Source organism: Acromyrmex echinatior, chromosome 14 (genome assembly GCF_024713525.1).
Source record: "Acromyrmex echinatior isolate Ae372 chromosome 14, ASM2471352v2, whole genome shotgun sequence".
In the NCBI taxonomy this organism is placed as follows: domain Eukaryota; kingdom Metazoa; phylum Arthropoda; class Insecta; order Hymenoptera; family Formicidae; genus Acromyrmex; species Acromyrmex echinatior.
In genome coordinates, this window is record NC_141865.1 from 11342656 (window position 1) to 11359326 (window position 16671).

General features: G+C 41.1%; 1 protein-coding gene across 1 annotated transcript in view; it reads right to left on the reverse strand.

Annotated features, from left to right (window-relative positions):
- ds (dachsous cadherin-related 1) overlaps window positions 1-16671 on the reverse strand; it is a 377057-nt gene that overhangs the window by 358969 nt on the left and 1417 nt on the right. The window contains exon 3 of the mRNA XM_087413226.1: window positions 660-15993. Coding sequence (XP_087269352.1) covers window positions 660-2363 — 1704 coding nt within the window. The 5' untranslated portion in view covers window positions 2364-15993. The remainder of the gene's footprint in view (window positions 1-659; window positions 15994-16671) is intronic.

The window sequence follows — 16671 nt, forward strand, 5'->3', positions numbered from 1 at the left end:
CTCCTTGACTCAATGATTAATTGTAAATGAGCTAGTTACTTTATCATTTTTTTAATTCTTACATTGAGAAAAAAATTGGTCATTTGACTAAATTAATTTAGTTTTTTCTTTATTTCTTTCGATAAAGAATGTATATTATATTTGATTTAAAAATATGTTTAACATATATTCTCCAAAATAAATAACGAAATAAACAAAGACAAATAAATTTATTTACAATTAGTCGAATAAACATTTAATCAAGTGAATAATTTTTCTCTTTCTCTCTCGCAATGCAAATTAGAAAAAAATAAAGAATAAATTGATCCGAGATTAAAATCGCTTATTTGACTAAATTAATTCAGTTCTTTATTTCTTTATTTAATAAAAAAAATGTATGTATTTAATCAAACATATTATATTTAATTTAAATCATACATTCACCAACAAAATAAAGACAACTAAATTAACTTAGTCAAATAAACAATTAATTTAGCCAAACAAATAATTTTTCTTTCTCTCTCTTTCTCAGTGCAAAATTAAAAAAAAATATAAAGAATAAATTGAACTGAGATTAACGTTATTCTCACATTTTTGGCAGAACCGGGTCTACATGAGTTTCTCAGCTTGACATTTTCGTGACGCGCAGCAGGGGAGAAAAGTGATTTTCGCAATCCTACCTTGAGAAAGCAGCGTCCGACGGGCATGTTCTCCGGCACAGTGGCGTTATAGAGCGGCTTCTCGAAGATCGGCTCGTTGTCGTTGAGATCGTGGACGGTGACTCGCACGGTTGCGCTGCTGCTGAGAGGCGGTCGTCCGGAGTCAGTCGCGTACACCACCAAGATCGGCGCCGGGTTGGCCTCGCAGTCCACGTGCGTCACTGTAGTGATAAGTCCGGTGGTCTCGTCAATCGCGAACCACGTTGCGTTCGCCAAGGAGTAACGAACCGCCGAGTTGACGCCCTCGTCGAGATCGATCGCGAACACTTGTATCACTGATGTCCCGGGCTCGGACGCCTCCAGGAGATGAGCCTCGTACCTCTCGTGCTCGAATTTAGGCGCGTTATCGTTCACATCGGTGACGAGCAATCGAAAAGTGCGTTCGGCGCACAACGGTGGCGTACCGGCGTCCGTCGCCTCCACCGATAATTCGTAGACGGACTGCTCCTCGCGGTCCAAAGGTCGCTCCACTACCACGAGATAGATGATATTGTCCCGCGTAGTCAGACCAAAGTGACCTTCACCGCCTGTCAAGGTAACCGTCGCGTTCGAGTATTCTGTCCGGGAGTCGGGATCGCTGACGGATATCCGGGCGACGAATTCGCCGAGTTGCGCGCTTTCGCTGATTTTGGGAGTCGCGTCGTCCGAGAGAAAGATGACGGTGATGTCCGGCTGATTGTCGTTGACATCGGTCACGCGGATGGAGAGAAAGGTGCTGGCTTCCAACGGCTGGGCGCCGCGATCCCGAGCGACGATCACCAGCTCATGCCGTTCCTTCGACTCGAAGTCGAGGGCCTTGTTGACGTATACCATCCCGGTCTCCGGATCGATGCGAAACATCTCCTCGCGATCGGACTGCCGGCGATTGATGGAGTACTCGATACGACCGTTGTCCCCGGCGTCGGCATCGGTCGCGTTCACTGCGAGCACCGGCGTGCCGACAGTCGCGTTCTCCGGCACGTTCGCGTCATAGCGCGTCTGGTTGAAGACGGGCGGATTGTCGTTGACGTCCTGGACGGTGACGTTGACGTTCAAGTGGGAGCGGAGCGGCGGGGTTCCGCCATCGAGCGCCTCGATCACCAGATGATAGCGGGAGCGTATCTCCCGATCCAGCGAGCCGGCGATCTGAAGGTCCAGGTACAGAACGCCGTCGCGGCCACGTTGCTGCGACAATCGGAACGCGTCGCCGTGATTCCCGGACACGATCTCGTAACGTTGCGTCGTGTACTGGCCGAGATCGGGATCGTAGGCCGGCGGTAGAGGTCGTTTGACGTCACGGGGCGAGTTCTCCGGGAACTCGATGTACACGTGGTCCACGGCGAAGGTGGGCGCGTTATCGTTCTCGTCGAGCACAGTGATAACCACCCGCACTCTCGGCAACGCCACCAGGCTGTACGATGGTCGGGTCTCGCGGTCCAACGGCACTCGCGTTCTTATCTCCCCCGTTGCCGACTCGATGATCAGGTCGGTCTCCACCGGCGAACCCGGTACCGGCGCTATCAGATAAGGCGGGCTGTCAATGTCGATGAAACCCACCCGGGTGCCCGGCCGCACGTTCTCGGACACCTCCAGGTACTTTACGCGCTCGTGTAGCGCACCCGGGGCGGGGGTCGCGCCCAGGCCGAGGGTCGCTCCCAGGACGAGGAACAGTAGCAGATGCCACATCCTGGGGCCTCCACCACCACGCCACGGCCGTCCCTCCACCACCTCCTCCTCCTCCTCCTCGCCCTCCTCGACACTCGCGATATTATCTCGATCTTTCCATCCTCTACGGCGTGGCCGTCGGTCGCGATGCAAAGCGAAACGTACGGATTCCTCGTATCTGCCGAGTCCTCGTGTCCTCCTCCTCCGTACGCGCACTCCTTCCTCGCTTTTTTTCCCCTCCTTTTTCTTTCACCGGCACTTTCCTTATCACCCCAACTTAACCTAACCTTTGTATTAACACCAACACGAAGCAACCACCAAATATCACTGTTTGATCCTTGAACGAGTCTCTCGCGACTGTATTCACTCCACCGACTTTTATTATACGTTCACACGCGAAATACCGATTCCCTTCTCCTCTTTCCACGAACGTTTCAAATACCGGCGTAATTTAATTGTCTCACCGCGTCGTAAATTTACACCGGCGACCGCGCAAACTGTGCTCCGGTCCGCTCCGCGAGAACATAGCAACGAAGATTCGAAGTGAAATTGGCCGTTGGTCGAATTATCGCGGCGTTCTAATTTTTCCGATTTTTTCCTTTACGACAGCGAGATATTCCTCGCATTATTCGCTCCACGAGAATACAGCAGCGAAGATTTGTTCGTCTGAAGTGAAGTTAGCCGTTGGTCGAATTATCGCGGCGCTCTACTTTTCTCGTCGACGAAACTTCCTTTCTTCCTTTCTCCTTTCTCGTTTTCTTCGCTGAGTTCTTTTACGACGGTGAGATGCAGCGCATTCCAGCGTTGTCCACTTCGCGAGAATATAGCAGCGGAGATTCGCTCGTTTGGAATGAAGTTGGCCACTGATCGAATTATCGTGCTACTTTGCTCTCTCCTTTCCCAAGTTTTCTTTGCCAAGTTCCTCTATGAAGGCGAGATATGGCACATTCCTCGCGTTAGATCCACGTCCCGATAACTGGCATAACCGATCAGCACGATCGGTCGCGAACTCGGTGCGATCGTCTCGCGTCATGCATGACCGTCGTGTTCCCGTCCCGTCGGGACACCTCGCACTCCTCGGCGCTATCGCGGACTCCTGCTCCGTGTTCGTGATTCGTCCCACGACGTCACGGGCCGGTCGTTGTCGCTGTCATTCCCGCTGACCGGCTACCGCCGTAAGACGCTCCGCTCCGCTCCGTCCGTCGGATCGTGTCGATCGATTCGCGAACCGGAATCAACAGACCAGAGTGAGAAACCAGTCTGTACCTTGGTCCAGGAACAAAATTCCAGAAGCGAGGATATCAGAAAGGCAAAATCAAATGACGCGGCGAAAGAACACTCCGAACTGTCAATCGTACACCTATTGAAAAATCGCGAATAGATGAATAACGACGCTCAACCTCGTTATGCAAAGTATCGATAACGATATAACGATATAAAGACGCGATTTGCCCGCTTCTTTTCACAGCTTTCACAGAGCAGAGGAGACGCGCGCCAATCGTCTCGTCTCTCCTTTCGCGTCCGACGTTCTACGCGGCCTTACTTTAATCGCGAAGGGTCGGCGGAACACTTTCCTCGATCACGCACCGTTTTTTCCCGATCCGAAGGAGACAGGATCGTCCCGGTGCCGCCGTTTCTCCATGTACGATGTTATAGCAGCTGTGAATCCGACGAGCTGCGGGGACGCGAAAACGATAAGGAAGATTAGATAATCTTTCCCTCCGCGTATACAGCGATGGCACGAGGTATCGCGTAGTCGGGCCCAACGTCCGTTCCGCGCGGCTTCGAGGTTAGGCATGCACTGACATGGCGGCACCTGCGAGGCCTACCCTTCCCCTAACCCGACGAGCTCGCCTGGCTCGGTCAGGGGGGGCTCACGGCTGGGCCTCAACTCGACCAGCGGCGGCCATCTTGGAGAGGGGAGCCTCGATTCTCGAGTCGGCGGCGCGCTGGTGCCGGGATTGCTGGGACTGCCGGGCCCCGGCTGCCCCGGCATTCAACTCTTCGAGTCTTCGCGGCAGCGAGCAGCTAGACCATACCAAACTCTCTTACCTGCCTGCCCGCCTGCTTGCATGCCGATTCTCTTCCTTTCTCTTCTTTCTCTCTCTCTTACGCTTCTCTCGCTCCCTTTCCTCCACCGCTGTGTATTTCTTCCTCTACCTACCTACCTGAGCACTCGGTATGCGAAAAACTGACTTACCGTCGGCGCTCATTCCGCGCCCGACCCTACAAGACTCTTGTACCGAGGATCCACCTCGTGCCAAAGGTCTCGGAATTTTGTGACGTGAGACGGGAAAAACGTGCCGTCTCCTAGAAACGCAAACTAGGCCTACAAGAGGGATACCCTGGGGCGAGAGGATCTTTTCGATATGTCGCACGGATTGTCTAGTCTAGTGGACTAATCAAACTGGACAGATCGTGAGGATCTTGGAATTTTGCGACCTGAGAAACATTTGCAGGGACATTTGCCATTTTTCCAGAAATATTTTCCGCGTGAGAGATGACTCGTACGATAGGACCTCCCATACGAATTGATTAATGATATAAGACCCTTTAGACGAGATACAAAGATCCTGGAATTTTTTGTAACGTGACGAGAAAAGCGGTTACGAGAACGTGCCGTTTCGTAGAAACGCGTGTTACGCGAATTGTGAGGGGAATGCTCGAGATAAAGCGCATTCTCGAAATGCCACTGCATTATTATATATTCACTGAATATAAAACAAGTTGCAATCTGAATTAAATCGAAAGACGACGATCGAGCTTAATGTCAGATTTGTATTGTCAATTTGTTTTATGACACTGTGCGATGTTTATGCATTATATCACTCTCTTACTTTAAAAATGAGATATAATTAAAATTAGGTATAATTCTATTAACCATCAAAAGTAACGTAATTTCATAAAAATTGTCAAAACGTCACAATTCAAAAAGGGTAGTTTAAAAATCCATTAAAGTCCTTAAAGAATAGTTTTTTAAAGATTATAAAATGACAAAAATGACGTTTGATCAATTAAGAATTCTTTTTGCCGATATCATTTGATTAATCAATCATTTTCTGTCAAGTTGACAAATAATTTGTTTCTTAGAAACTTAATTTTTTTATTATGTTATTTTTTAAAGGAATGATGTATAGTTACATAAAAAAGTTATTACCAATATATGTTTCCAATGTTATTGTATATTAATTCGCGCCGAATCATGACACGCTATGTCTCCAGATTTTAATGTTCTAAAAGTAAAAGATTAAGAGTAGAAAATTAAAAGTAGTATTATAGTTGCAGACCTAATATTGCTCAATTAGAACAAGTAGAACAATATAATATTGTAAGTTATTTCAAAAAGATTATACATGCAGATCGATTAACAATAATAAACAGACAACTTCTAATAATACATTACCCAAATATGAAATTTGCAATGGCCGCATTCAAAAAAATATTTATTTTACAACTGTTGGAAATTTTCTTCACTGTGATTATTCTAGACTAGTCTCTCTAAATATATAAATGAAATGCTTATATGAGTCTTTATCTTTACTTGCTGATGCGTATTATAACAAACTTCGGTTTGTACTTCCGCACTCAAATTCAAAATCGAAAGGTTTACACTTTACATTTAATTCATTAGTAAGTACATTCCAATTGTCTATTAATTATATTTTATATAAATGTATTATTTGCGTACAGAAGCTTGAGTTATAATGTAAAAAAAACAAAAAGTATAGGCATTTTATTTACACTTGATTTATTCTTGAAATCATAAAATCGCTTTCATTTTTATTAAAAGCGTAATCCAATCAACGCGAAGAAAATTTCCAACAGTTGCAAAATAAATGTTCTGCTAAACTATTATTATTATTATTATTATTATTATTATTATTATTATTATTATTATTATTTTAAATGTCTTCATACAGAGAGAATTAGATATCATAAATTTATAACGATATAAATACTTCCTCGTCAGAAAATATGTGTATTATAAATATTCGATCGCCTCAAGAGTCAATATCCTTGTCAATCAATGTCACAAGACATTTTTAACAGCCGCAATTACGATTCCAAAAAAATCTAAGCACTATCGTAAAATGCGGAGCTCAAGTTATCGGCTAACATTAGACTGTCAGTGTTTCCTCAATTGCGAGACAACCTCAGCGAATTGTAGCATAGCACGCAAACGCGCACGCAGCGATCATAAAGGTAATCCAGCTGCTATATCTTAGCGCTAAATATTTCTGAAATATTTACAAAATGTTCTTAAAATCTCAAAATAACATTTCAGAAATATTCCGGAATATCTCGAAATATTTACAGAATGTAAGAACAATATTGAAATAATCCATTTAAATATTCCATTTGTACATTGTTACATATTCGGAGAATGTTCCCTATATATTCCGCAAAATTATTATTTTTTCCAGAAATTCCAGAATTTCCCCAGAGATCCCTGAATTAATGTTTAACCATAATAACATAATAACAAAAACACATTTCATTTATTTTTATCTTGAAATTCAGGCAAAATGCTACGCTGTTTATATTTCCTCTACAATATGATTTTTATTTATATTAATATATCTCTGCCGTGGCCCTCTGTCGTGAGTGAAATTTTTTATGACATATACAACAAGTGTTCATACAATATTCTGAACATTTTATTAATATTTAAATATTTTACGACACTTTTTTTGCTGTTCTGAATATACGGCACATTGGGAATAGAAATAAAATTTTTCATAAATGATTACACCGAGAAAAAAATTGTTAACTTGACTAAATGCATTTAAAAAATTCATACTAATTATATAGTTCAAGTATTTATATGTATATTTAAGTTACAAATATATATGAGTCGTATCAACATTACTTATTTGAATTAACAAATATTTACTTGATAGCCCGTTGTATTTAGTTGAATCAAATTCTAATTTTTTTTTAAACAGCAAGTTTTTTCTCTAATATAAGATAGGAGAGCACAAATTTTCTTACATAAATGCATACATAAGGCATAAGAAAATCCACTAACCAAAGTCTTCTATTTTATGAAAAAGAAGAAAATGAAGAATTTTGATTGGTTCTTTTTATGCATTACGTATTATACTTTATGCAAGACTCTGGTATTTATTCCCTTCTTTCTACAATAAGTCATTATCTAAGTTTTAAGTCTTAAGTTATAAGAAACTGACTAATGATAACCGATTATTATTCTTCTTACATTCGACTGTGATTGGTCAATTTCTTATCACTTTAAGATTTAAAACTTAAGTATATAACAGCTTATTGTAGAAAGCCCATTAACGTTAGCTAGATATGTTTACAGACGAGAGATTAACAGTTACGAGATGAGATAACGAGCATCGATCGCGACAATCGCCGTAGAACCGTCGCAAATCGGATCTCATTCGCACGGCCGTTACAAAGATTCGTCAATACGCTCCGCTTCGAGAGACCCGTCGAGAAAGATCGTCGTGGTAATTTGTTACTTTGCGAGATGATAGGCATTTGATAGATCACCGAGGCGCCGACCGCGCGAAATCAGCCCGGAACGAAAGGACGATTCACCGGCGTTTCCGACGGCACGGCGGCAGCCGGCCGTCGCGCGGCACGGCGACGCGACGTGTCTCGGGGGTCGAGAACCCCTAGATTTCTCTCTTGCCTTCTCTATCAATTCCCCTTTCTCACTCTTTCTCTCTCCCTCTCTCTCCCCCTCTCTCTCTCTATCTCTTTTTCTCTTCGTCTCTACCTGACTCTACGAGTAGGTAGATAAATCCACCGCCTACTACTGCCTCGCCAGCGTGGCTGAGCGTGGCGGACAATGCGCTCAGGACGGCGCATCATCGTCCGTATTGTTTGCTCGGCCAACGGGCGCAGTGCGCACCGCCCGGCTTTCCTCACAGGTGCTGGAACCTCGAAGGTGGAGGAGAGCGCGGAGAACCGAGGACGTGTCTACGCACTTTAGCCATCACGTAACTGGTAACATGACGGCGCGCGCAACGGCATGCGGGATATTTCCCGGAAATTAAGTCGCTCATCCGCAGAAGCTGCTCCTCGTGTTCCTTCCACGCGTGGAAATATTCCACGATTTCAGGATGTCGCTCGTCGCGCATCGTGCTTGTCGCGCGAGTTCCGCGAAAGTGATCGGGATCGGCGGTAGTCGCGTCTTAATGACGTGGGAACGCGCGCATCGCAAGTTTCGGTTTGCGATGCTTTCGCCTCGCGGAGACATCTGAGGAAAAAAAAGAGACTGAGAGGGAGAGGAAGAGAGAAAGCAACCCTCCTCCTTAGGACGAAGAGCTTTTCTCAGTAAGCCGTCAGCGCGTCTATGTGTCCGGCATCGACAGACGGCGAGCAGCAAAAACGCTTCTTTGTAATAATAATGACTTCCATCTGCGCGACCAATGTGTATCATTTTTGGCATGATAGAAAGAAATGTTGCGTGTTGTCACGCTTGCACGGCGCCCCTGCAACATCGGGGCGAGAGATTGGCGCACCTGCGGATCTCACCGTCGCGTCGAGACTGTCGACTGTCGAGAGGAAAGCGAAAGAGTGTTCGGTACGATTCCTCATCATACGACTGTTCCCGGAACGAGGGGAGACTTCTGACTTCCTCTCTCTCTCTCTCCCGCTATCTTTTCTGCTCTCCTCCACTTATTACCTTTCCTCTCCTAATTCTCGTCGTTCTTCTTCGGCTCGTTCGTCTTCGTTCTCGCCCAATTCCCTTTTCTTTTCCCGTCGTTCCTTTTTTTTCCCTTCTGAGGTCGCGGAGTAGAAGTGCCACCGTCACCGTCGCGCCTGATTCCCCTCTTTTTTTTAGACGACCACGTATATTTCCACGAAATCGTTCCACTGTACACCAATTTCGGCGCGACGTGGTGGCACGGTCGCTAGAGGAAAATTACAGAGTTCGGGGATAAAAGGTGCAGTAGCGGGGGCAGAGGGCGCGGCAAGGACGCAAAGAGATGGAAGGAGACCCCGAGTGGTCCTGTGGATATAGGGGAAGAACCATCAACCACGGCGCGATAATCTGAGACCGAAGAAAGGAAAGAACCGAGGTCTCTCTCGTCATTAAGCGAAATGATTGCCGTTCGCGGGCGGTGGGGACCACCTACACCCGCAAAGAGGCCCTTCGAGGACGGGGGCACCCCAAGGATACTGCGAGGATACAAGGATCTTTACGCGTGTACCTTTGTACCTTTACAAGAGTACGAATGGGAACCCCGCGGTTTTGTCGATCCACTTCCGGCGGAGCCAATCAACCGACCAAGTCGACCGCCCAAGAAAACGCTACTATGCCATAGAATAAGTATTTCGAAAGATCAAAAACGAGCCGTCGTGTCATTATTCTCCAAGTAAGATAGATGTACCGGTAAATGGCTGTTTAAGAAATATCGTTAGCCATTTCGAATTTCTATTCTGCACCCGAGTATTAGTTAAGACTCCACCGAAGTTAAAGAACCACCGGCTTTGTCGCAAGCGGTCACTTTGTGATGACTTATTTTTTTCGCAATTCAATCGCGTGGAATTAGATCCGTTTTTAATTTCGAAGAAATCGAATTGCATCAAGAGAGGGATGAGAAAGATAGGCGGAAATATGTGTGTTGCTTTCGAGCGTAGGCTATGACGAGACGTTGCTAGTTGCTTGCTAGGCCAAGTCAGCGTGCGATCGAGTTACGCGTTTCAAATGTCCGTTGGTCGTGACTGCTCGCTCGAATTTCGTAAAAAATACTATTTGGAGGCGAGAAAACGGAAGTCGAGACGATGCTGACGATAAGATCTTTCATATATCGTGCGCACAATAATCTTAAGTGTGCTATTTTGTCTCTCTTTTCACTTGCAATCAAAAATGGTATCTATTATTTTTCTATTTTTTTTTACCAATTTTTCTGATACATGTTTTTTTAATTAAAATTAAGAAACTAAAAATTGTGAGAGGTGCATTTAATGTTTATCTTTTTTATTTTTTATTTTGATCAGTTTTTAAGGAATGTATTAGGTGTATAGTTTTTTCGCAAATAGTGGCTGAAATTGGAAATGTATACTTCCTGTACAAAAATAAACGTTATATGTAAATGTGAAATAATTCACTAAGTTCAATATATTTATACTTAACAATTTAAATGAATTTTTTTTCTTATTTTATTTTAATTATTTTTTAATGAAAAACAAATCTTTTCATTGAAATAATTTTCAATCCAATTTCTAAATTGCTATCAAACTTTTCATATTATTTTCAAATATAATATAGAAAAATTTGTAGTTTTTTAATAATTTTTTAATTTTTAATATTTCCTAATAATGTATAATTCCTAATGTAATATTTCCTTAAACTAAAATCAATAATATAAATATCGCTTGGATATTTCCATGTTATTCCATTACTTTATTCGAAGAACATTTATACGGTCCATATTCGTTAAACAATTATTCCATAGTAAAGAGGTAAGCGTGAATGTTCCTGTAAATGGATATGGTATACAAAGTATTCCATTTTACAAAGACACGATTCAGAAAGATAAAGAGCATTTATGGACGTCATAAATACAATTTTTCGTCAAGTTTCGTGACATTTCGAGGAGGTCTTCCTATTTCAGTCTTTCAAAAGAGTTAACAACCGTGGACATGTAACGCGCGTCGTGCGGCAGAAAGTACACGGGGATATTTTCTCACGACGGCGGTTCACGCGACTGGCAGCGTAAACAAACGGGCGACGACGTCGCGAAACGACAGCGTAGAATAGTAGCACTCGGTGGAAGAGACTTGGGGCCCCCGGCGAGAGAGAGCCGAAGAGAGTAGGAGACTGCACGCGCGGGGTAGAAAAAGAAAGGAGGGCGACGGCGGGCAGCGATGCCAAGGGGATTTGTCGAGCTCGCGCACTGTGGAGGGGCACCGAAAATTGAGTACTGGTGGGGGTGATGGGGACCAGCCGCATAATGACAGGGTGCCTCGCGCCAAGGCTCCGCTAACGAACCAGCCCACGGAACCCAAAGGGTCCGGGCTAGGACACGACACTGTATTATTTTACCATTTCGGGGGTCGGGGGCATCATCAGAAATCATCGCCGAATCCATATAATCAGTAGACGGTTACGTGCAGCCATGATTTTAAGTGCTGCACAGTGAGGTAGAGTGGGAGAAAAAGACAGGACGAAAGAAGAGGGAGGGAGGGGGCTTAATAAGGCAAGATCGTAGGTGCCTCCACAACGTCCTCATTCTCGTTGTCCTTTTCAACGACTCGTGGACTCCACTCTCGACGCGGATATCCCCTATATGAACTCGTAGAATTTATTGCAACTGCTAATAATACAGATCCATTAAAAAGCAAAAGCATATGCAGACCCCCTCTCCGTTTTATGGTCTTTTTCCACATGAGGAAATATGTAAAATAATATGCGCTAGAGTTCTAGTAAATTTTATGGAATTAGCAGATCCATGCTATATAAAGACAGGTATTTATGTAAAATTTTTACTTTACTATTCTAATAAATGAGCGATTATCATATAATCATACTGTAACACGGACATATTGTAACGAAAAAAAAATTTGGTTGAATTAACTGGAATCCTGGTGGTAAATGAATGAATTTTGCTTAAATCTACTATATTTCTGATTAAATCTAGTGAATGTTGGTTATTTCAACTAGAATTTTAACTAGAATTTTTATAGATTTTACCAGAAATCTTGTAGATTTAACTTGAATTCTGGATTTATTTTCCAAATTTCCATCAGAATTCTAATTAATTCAATCAAACATTTTTTTCTGTGAAGATACTTGTTACATTTCGTGAAGTAAATGTTGAGAATTGTTCACACTTAATATAATTATTTTATTGTAAGATAATCACTTGAATAAATTTACTATAATTGTAATGTACTTTTTATTTTACACCATCTATATTTTTAGACAAAAGTTTGTCATGTATTCAGCAAAGAAACCAGAATATTTTTTAGTCTTGTATAAAGATAAAAATTATTCAATCACATTTTTCTCCGTTCATTCTTGTCCGTAGCGACGCCATTTTGATACTGCGAAAGGTGGTCCTTCAAGCAATGAGGTTGCGAATGCAATGGCAGAATTCCGAGGCGTGATGAAGGGAAGACAAAACTGCGGGGTGGAAGGGAAGAAATCTCAGAAGTCTGTGTGTAACCTCTGGGAATTGACGGGGTTGAGAGATCCCGAGCACTTCTCGACATTTTTTCGTCCGTTTCCATCCCGAGAGCGTGTCTCTCGATAATTGAAGACAAATTGCTTTGAAAGCCTGTAACTGCAAGAGTGTACACTCGGCAGTACTAACTTGACACTTTTTACTATTGGATGGATTTAGCAAGAAAACATGGATGCGCCTTGAAAAAGTACATTAGCGTAAAAATGCGCGACTTTGTAACACTCTTACTCACTCTTACTCTGAATAATGGACAATAATTGCTAACCGCGCATGCACGATGTCTAGTGAGCTAGAACGTATGTTCACGAGTTAACATTTCTCTATTACTCGTTCTTTACATAACATTATTGCCCGGCTTTCCAACACGCTTGAAGTTTCTCATTGCCGATTCCTAAAAAACTCGTAACTAGTCGTAGCGAGTCACAATTTAACAGCGCATCGCTATCAAGTTTGTTAGCGATTGATTGATACTTACTGTAATTTGTGAAAGCTCCGTAATGATTCTCATCGATATAACGGAGTGAAAAGCGAGTTTAATGTGCAAGTCCTCGATATTGTATTCGCGCGAAAGCCCGCAGAGGTCGGAAGCAAACTTAATGAAGTGCAATGCGCGGAGCACACCGTGAAAGTTGATCGATAAAGATCTAAATGAAAGTCGCGGAGGGAATATAAAATGCTCTCCGGAGAGCAACTACTTTGCGTAGGACCGACCGGTTTACCGGGGAAAAGAGAGGAAGGACGTTTCGCACGTTACGTGTTCTACACTGATTGGGAACTTGCCATCTATAAGTCAGAGCTCGTCTCGAATGAAAATAAATAATTTAGTTCAACTAGGCGTACCGTGCACACGTACCATATACGGAAAAAAAATTAATTGAGTGGTACAACAAATCTATAACTTACTGCGCGAATTCAACATCTATAACTAGGAAGATTTGATGGTTCAACAAATCGCTAATGTTATTCAGCTGTCAACTTTGCCATTTTAACATAGAAAATTGACTGTCTGCATATTTCGATTGCAGATTTGCTAAAGTTTTCAGCTGTTTTTTTTTTCGTGATGTATTCACATAAAATAGGAAAAAAAATAGATTAGATTGTTCAACAAAGTTATAGCTTGTTGAGTGAGTTCATCTATAATTAAAAAGATTTGAGATGATTCAACAAAGAAATCGTGGATTGTAAACAATTCAGTATGCTAATTCAGTAAATTCTTTGTTGTGATAAAAATTGCTAATGTAATAAGTTTCCTTCATTACAGCAACAAAAGTACATGCCATCTTAGCTTGCATGTTTTGTTCAAAATTTTGATCTGTATATTGAATTGATTTTCATAGAAAGTTTTTGCTGCATTAACAAATTTGCTGTGTTATTACAACAAATATTTATAATATTTAATTTATTTTATAATTTATTTATAATTATTTTATAATATTATAATATTATTATAATCTATAATATTATAATTATTATATTATAATTTATTTTATAATTAATTTATTTTATAATATTTAACGATTACTTATAATCGTTAATTTTATTCAATTGTATTATTTTAATATAGAAAGCTAGCTGTTTGTATATTACGACTATAGATTCACAAATCAATGAAATTTTTAGTTGTTTTAACAGATCTTTGTTTCCCATATTCCCCTTTTGCTTTCATGTATTACACTATAGAACATTTGCATCGCGAAATTATTATATAAATGATGGTCGTTGATTTTATCGTTAATGAATCGTTAGTGATTCTCAACGCATTGTTACTTTCAAATCTATTAGGTCTCAATTAGAGCATTTCTTATCCTTCTATCTGGGATAAACAGTGAGAACGATTTTAATTTCCCTCGCGTTTGTCTTTGTGAAAAGATATGGGAACGAATAAATAAAATGGGAAATAATTTAGACCCGAAGGAGTGCGGAATTCTTGAGTTCTCGTGAAAGTGTAGAAAAAATAGACCTCGATCCAACACGTAAGTGTCAGGATGTTAGGCACCACGACACGCATTATTTCGATAATTAGAAAACTTTTTCTCGGACGAAGATATCGATGCCGTCTTCTCACGAACTGGTCGACGAACCGAGAATTTGGATCTTGTTCGCGGGTTCGGTCTATAGATAACGTATGTCTGAACGATCCGGCCAAAACTTCCTTCATGTTCTGCTCTAATCTATTTTCAACCACCTCTTGTTTTCCTGAATTATCCGGCGACAGGATGTTCTTTATGGAAACATTTCAGGAAGTCTTCTATGGCAATGACTTACAACGATTAAGATATAAATCAGAAAATGTTTCTGGCATGGTGCTTTTTCCAATGAGATAACTAAATTTTTAATCGACTGTTTTTAATGAGAAGAAAAATAAGAATGGTACAATTATTTCAAGATTCCTCACTGCAGCTATCTTGGATTGTGATGTCAGAAACGAGAAAAATACATAAAGAAAATTCTTGCAAATTAAATTAAAATATATTTTTTAATAAAACATTTGCAATTAATAGAATAGATTATAATAAAATATATTGAAAACTTCTCTTATATTCCAGTAATCAATAAATAACTCATATATATTTGAAACTGAATTGTGTCTAATCACAAAACAAATATATAATAGCTAAGTATACATATGACAGCTGAAGATAGATATGATTTTATTAAAAATAAAAAAATGTTTTATATTTCTTAAGTATGCACTATTAAATGCAAAAATTATTTTATTGAAAAATGTTTCTTTAAAAATATATTTACAAGAACTTTCATTATGTGATCCATGAGTGATCAGCAGTCTTAGAGTCGTGGCACACAGAAGAACTTGAGCAGTAAGACGTAAGCAGTAAGGAAATCAACATGTTGGATTCGCTACTGCTTACATTATAGCCTTATGGTCTCTACTGTGATTGGCCAATTTGCTTACAGTTTACGTTTTACTGCTTAGTCTTTTGTATACTATAGCCCTTAACACCTTAGCAGAATGGGTATCTATATCTTTGCTACATTTGCGTTTTAATTCTCGTCGTGCATTCATATAAGTCCTGAAATACTAGCGACGCCACGTTCAATCAGTGACAAAGGAGGCTTGAAGGCCTTGGCTATGGGATTCTGAATACGTGATATCAACTACTTTACCGCATACGCAGGAGTTATGGCCTTGATCCGGACCGTGGGCAAGTTGCTGCACCTTCGCGTCGTCGTCGCCGTCGCCGTCATCGTTGTTGTGCACACGGTAAATCGTGTGCGTCGCGTGGTACTCACAGGCACGAACACAATGCGCGGTAATTGAGTTACAGAGGCATAGCGCCCTCATGGACAACTCTTCAGCCCCGAGCCCGAGAGCGGTTCCACATGTGAACGACTCGACAGAATTGCAGGCCCGATCCAGCTGCATCCGAATGCATCCTTCAGAATGTATACTAATAGACTGATTTTCTCTTGGATTTTCTTTCGGAAGATCCTTTAAAGCTGCGTCAGCAGTATCCTAGAGATCTCTGAAATTATTACGATGAAACATATCTGACCTGACGTCTCAATAAACACCTAGTTAAATGTAACATATTTGTTAACTGTAATATCCCATTGTTAATTGTAATATCCTATTCAGCAATAATGTGCAACTGTAATATAGCACGTATATTGTTATAATTTTTATATATAACGGATTTAAATAGATTTTCTGTGAAAGATCTTGCGTGGGCTTGAATGCTTTTTATTATTTACTAGTTTTAATTTGTAAAGCCTTTGTCTCTCTATTTTTATATATAATTATATTGTTTTATTTTATTATAATTATATTATTGAATGAGTGATATAACATAACACGTGTTATTATATTTAGTTATATTATAGTTATATTGTTGAATAAAAACACTAATAGACACGTTACATCATATTGTTTAATAGAATATGTCTTTATGATGACTGGATTATTAAATAGACCAAGTAAATACACGGAATATGCTTTTCCTTTCATGTATTCCAATGAGGGCCCAAAAAGCAACTTTGCAACTATTGTAAAATTCTTCAATATGACTGGCCTTTAATACTTCATGCACTTTGTGAGGAACTTGTCTTTAGTTTCTCACTGGATCTAAATGTATACGATCATATTGAAGATTCTTACAACAGTTGAAAAGCTGCTTGTTTTACTGATCGAATATAGCCATCGA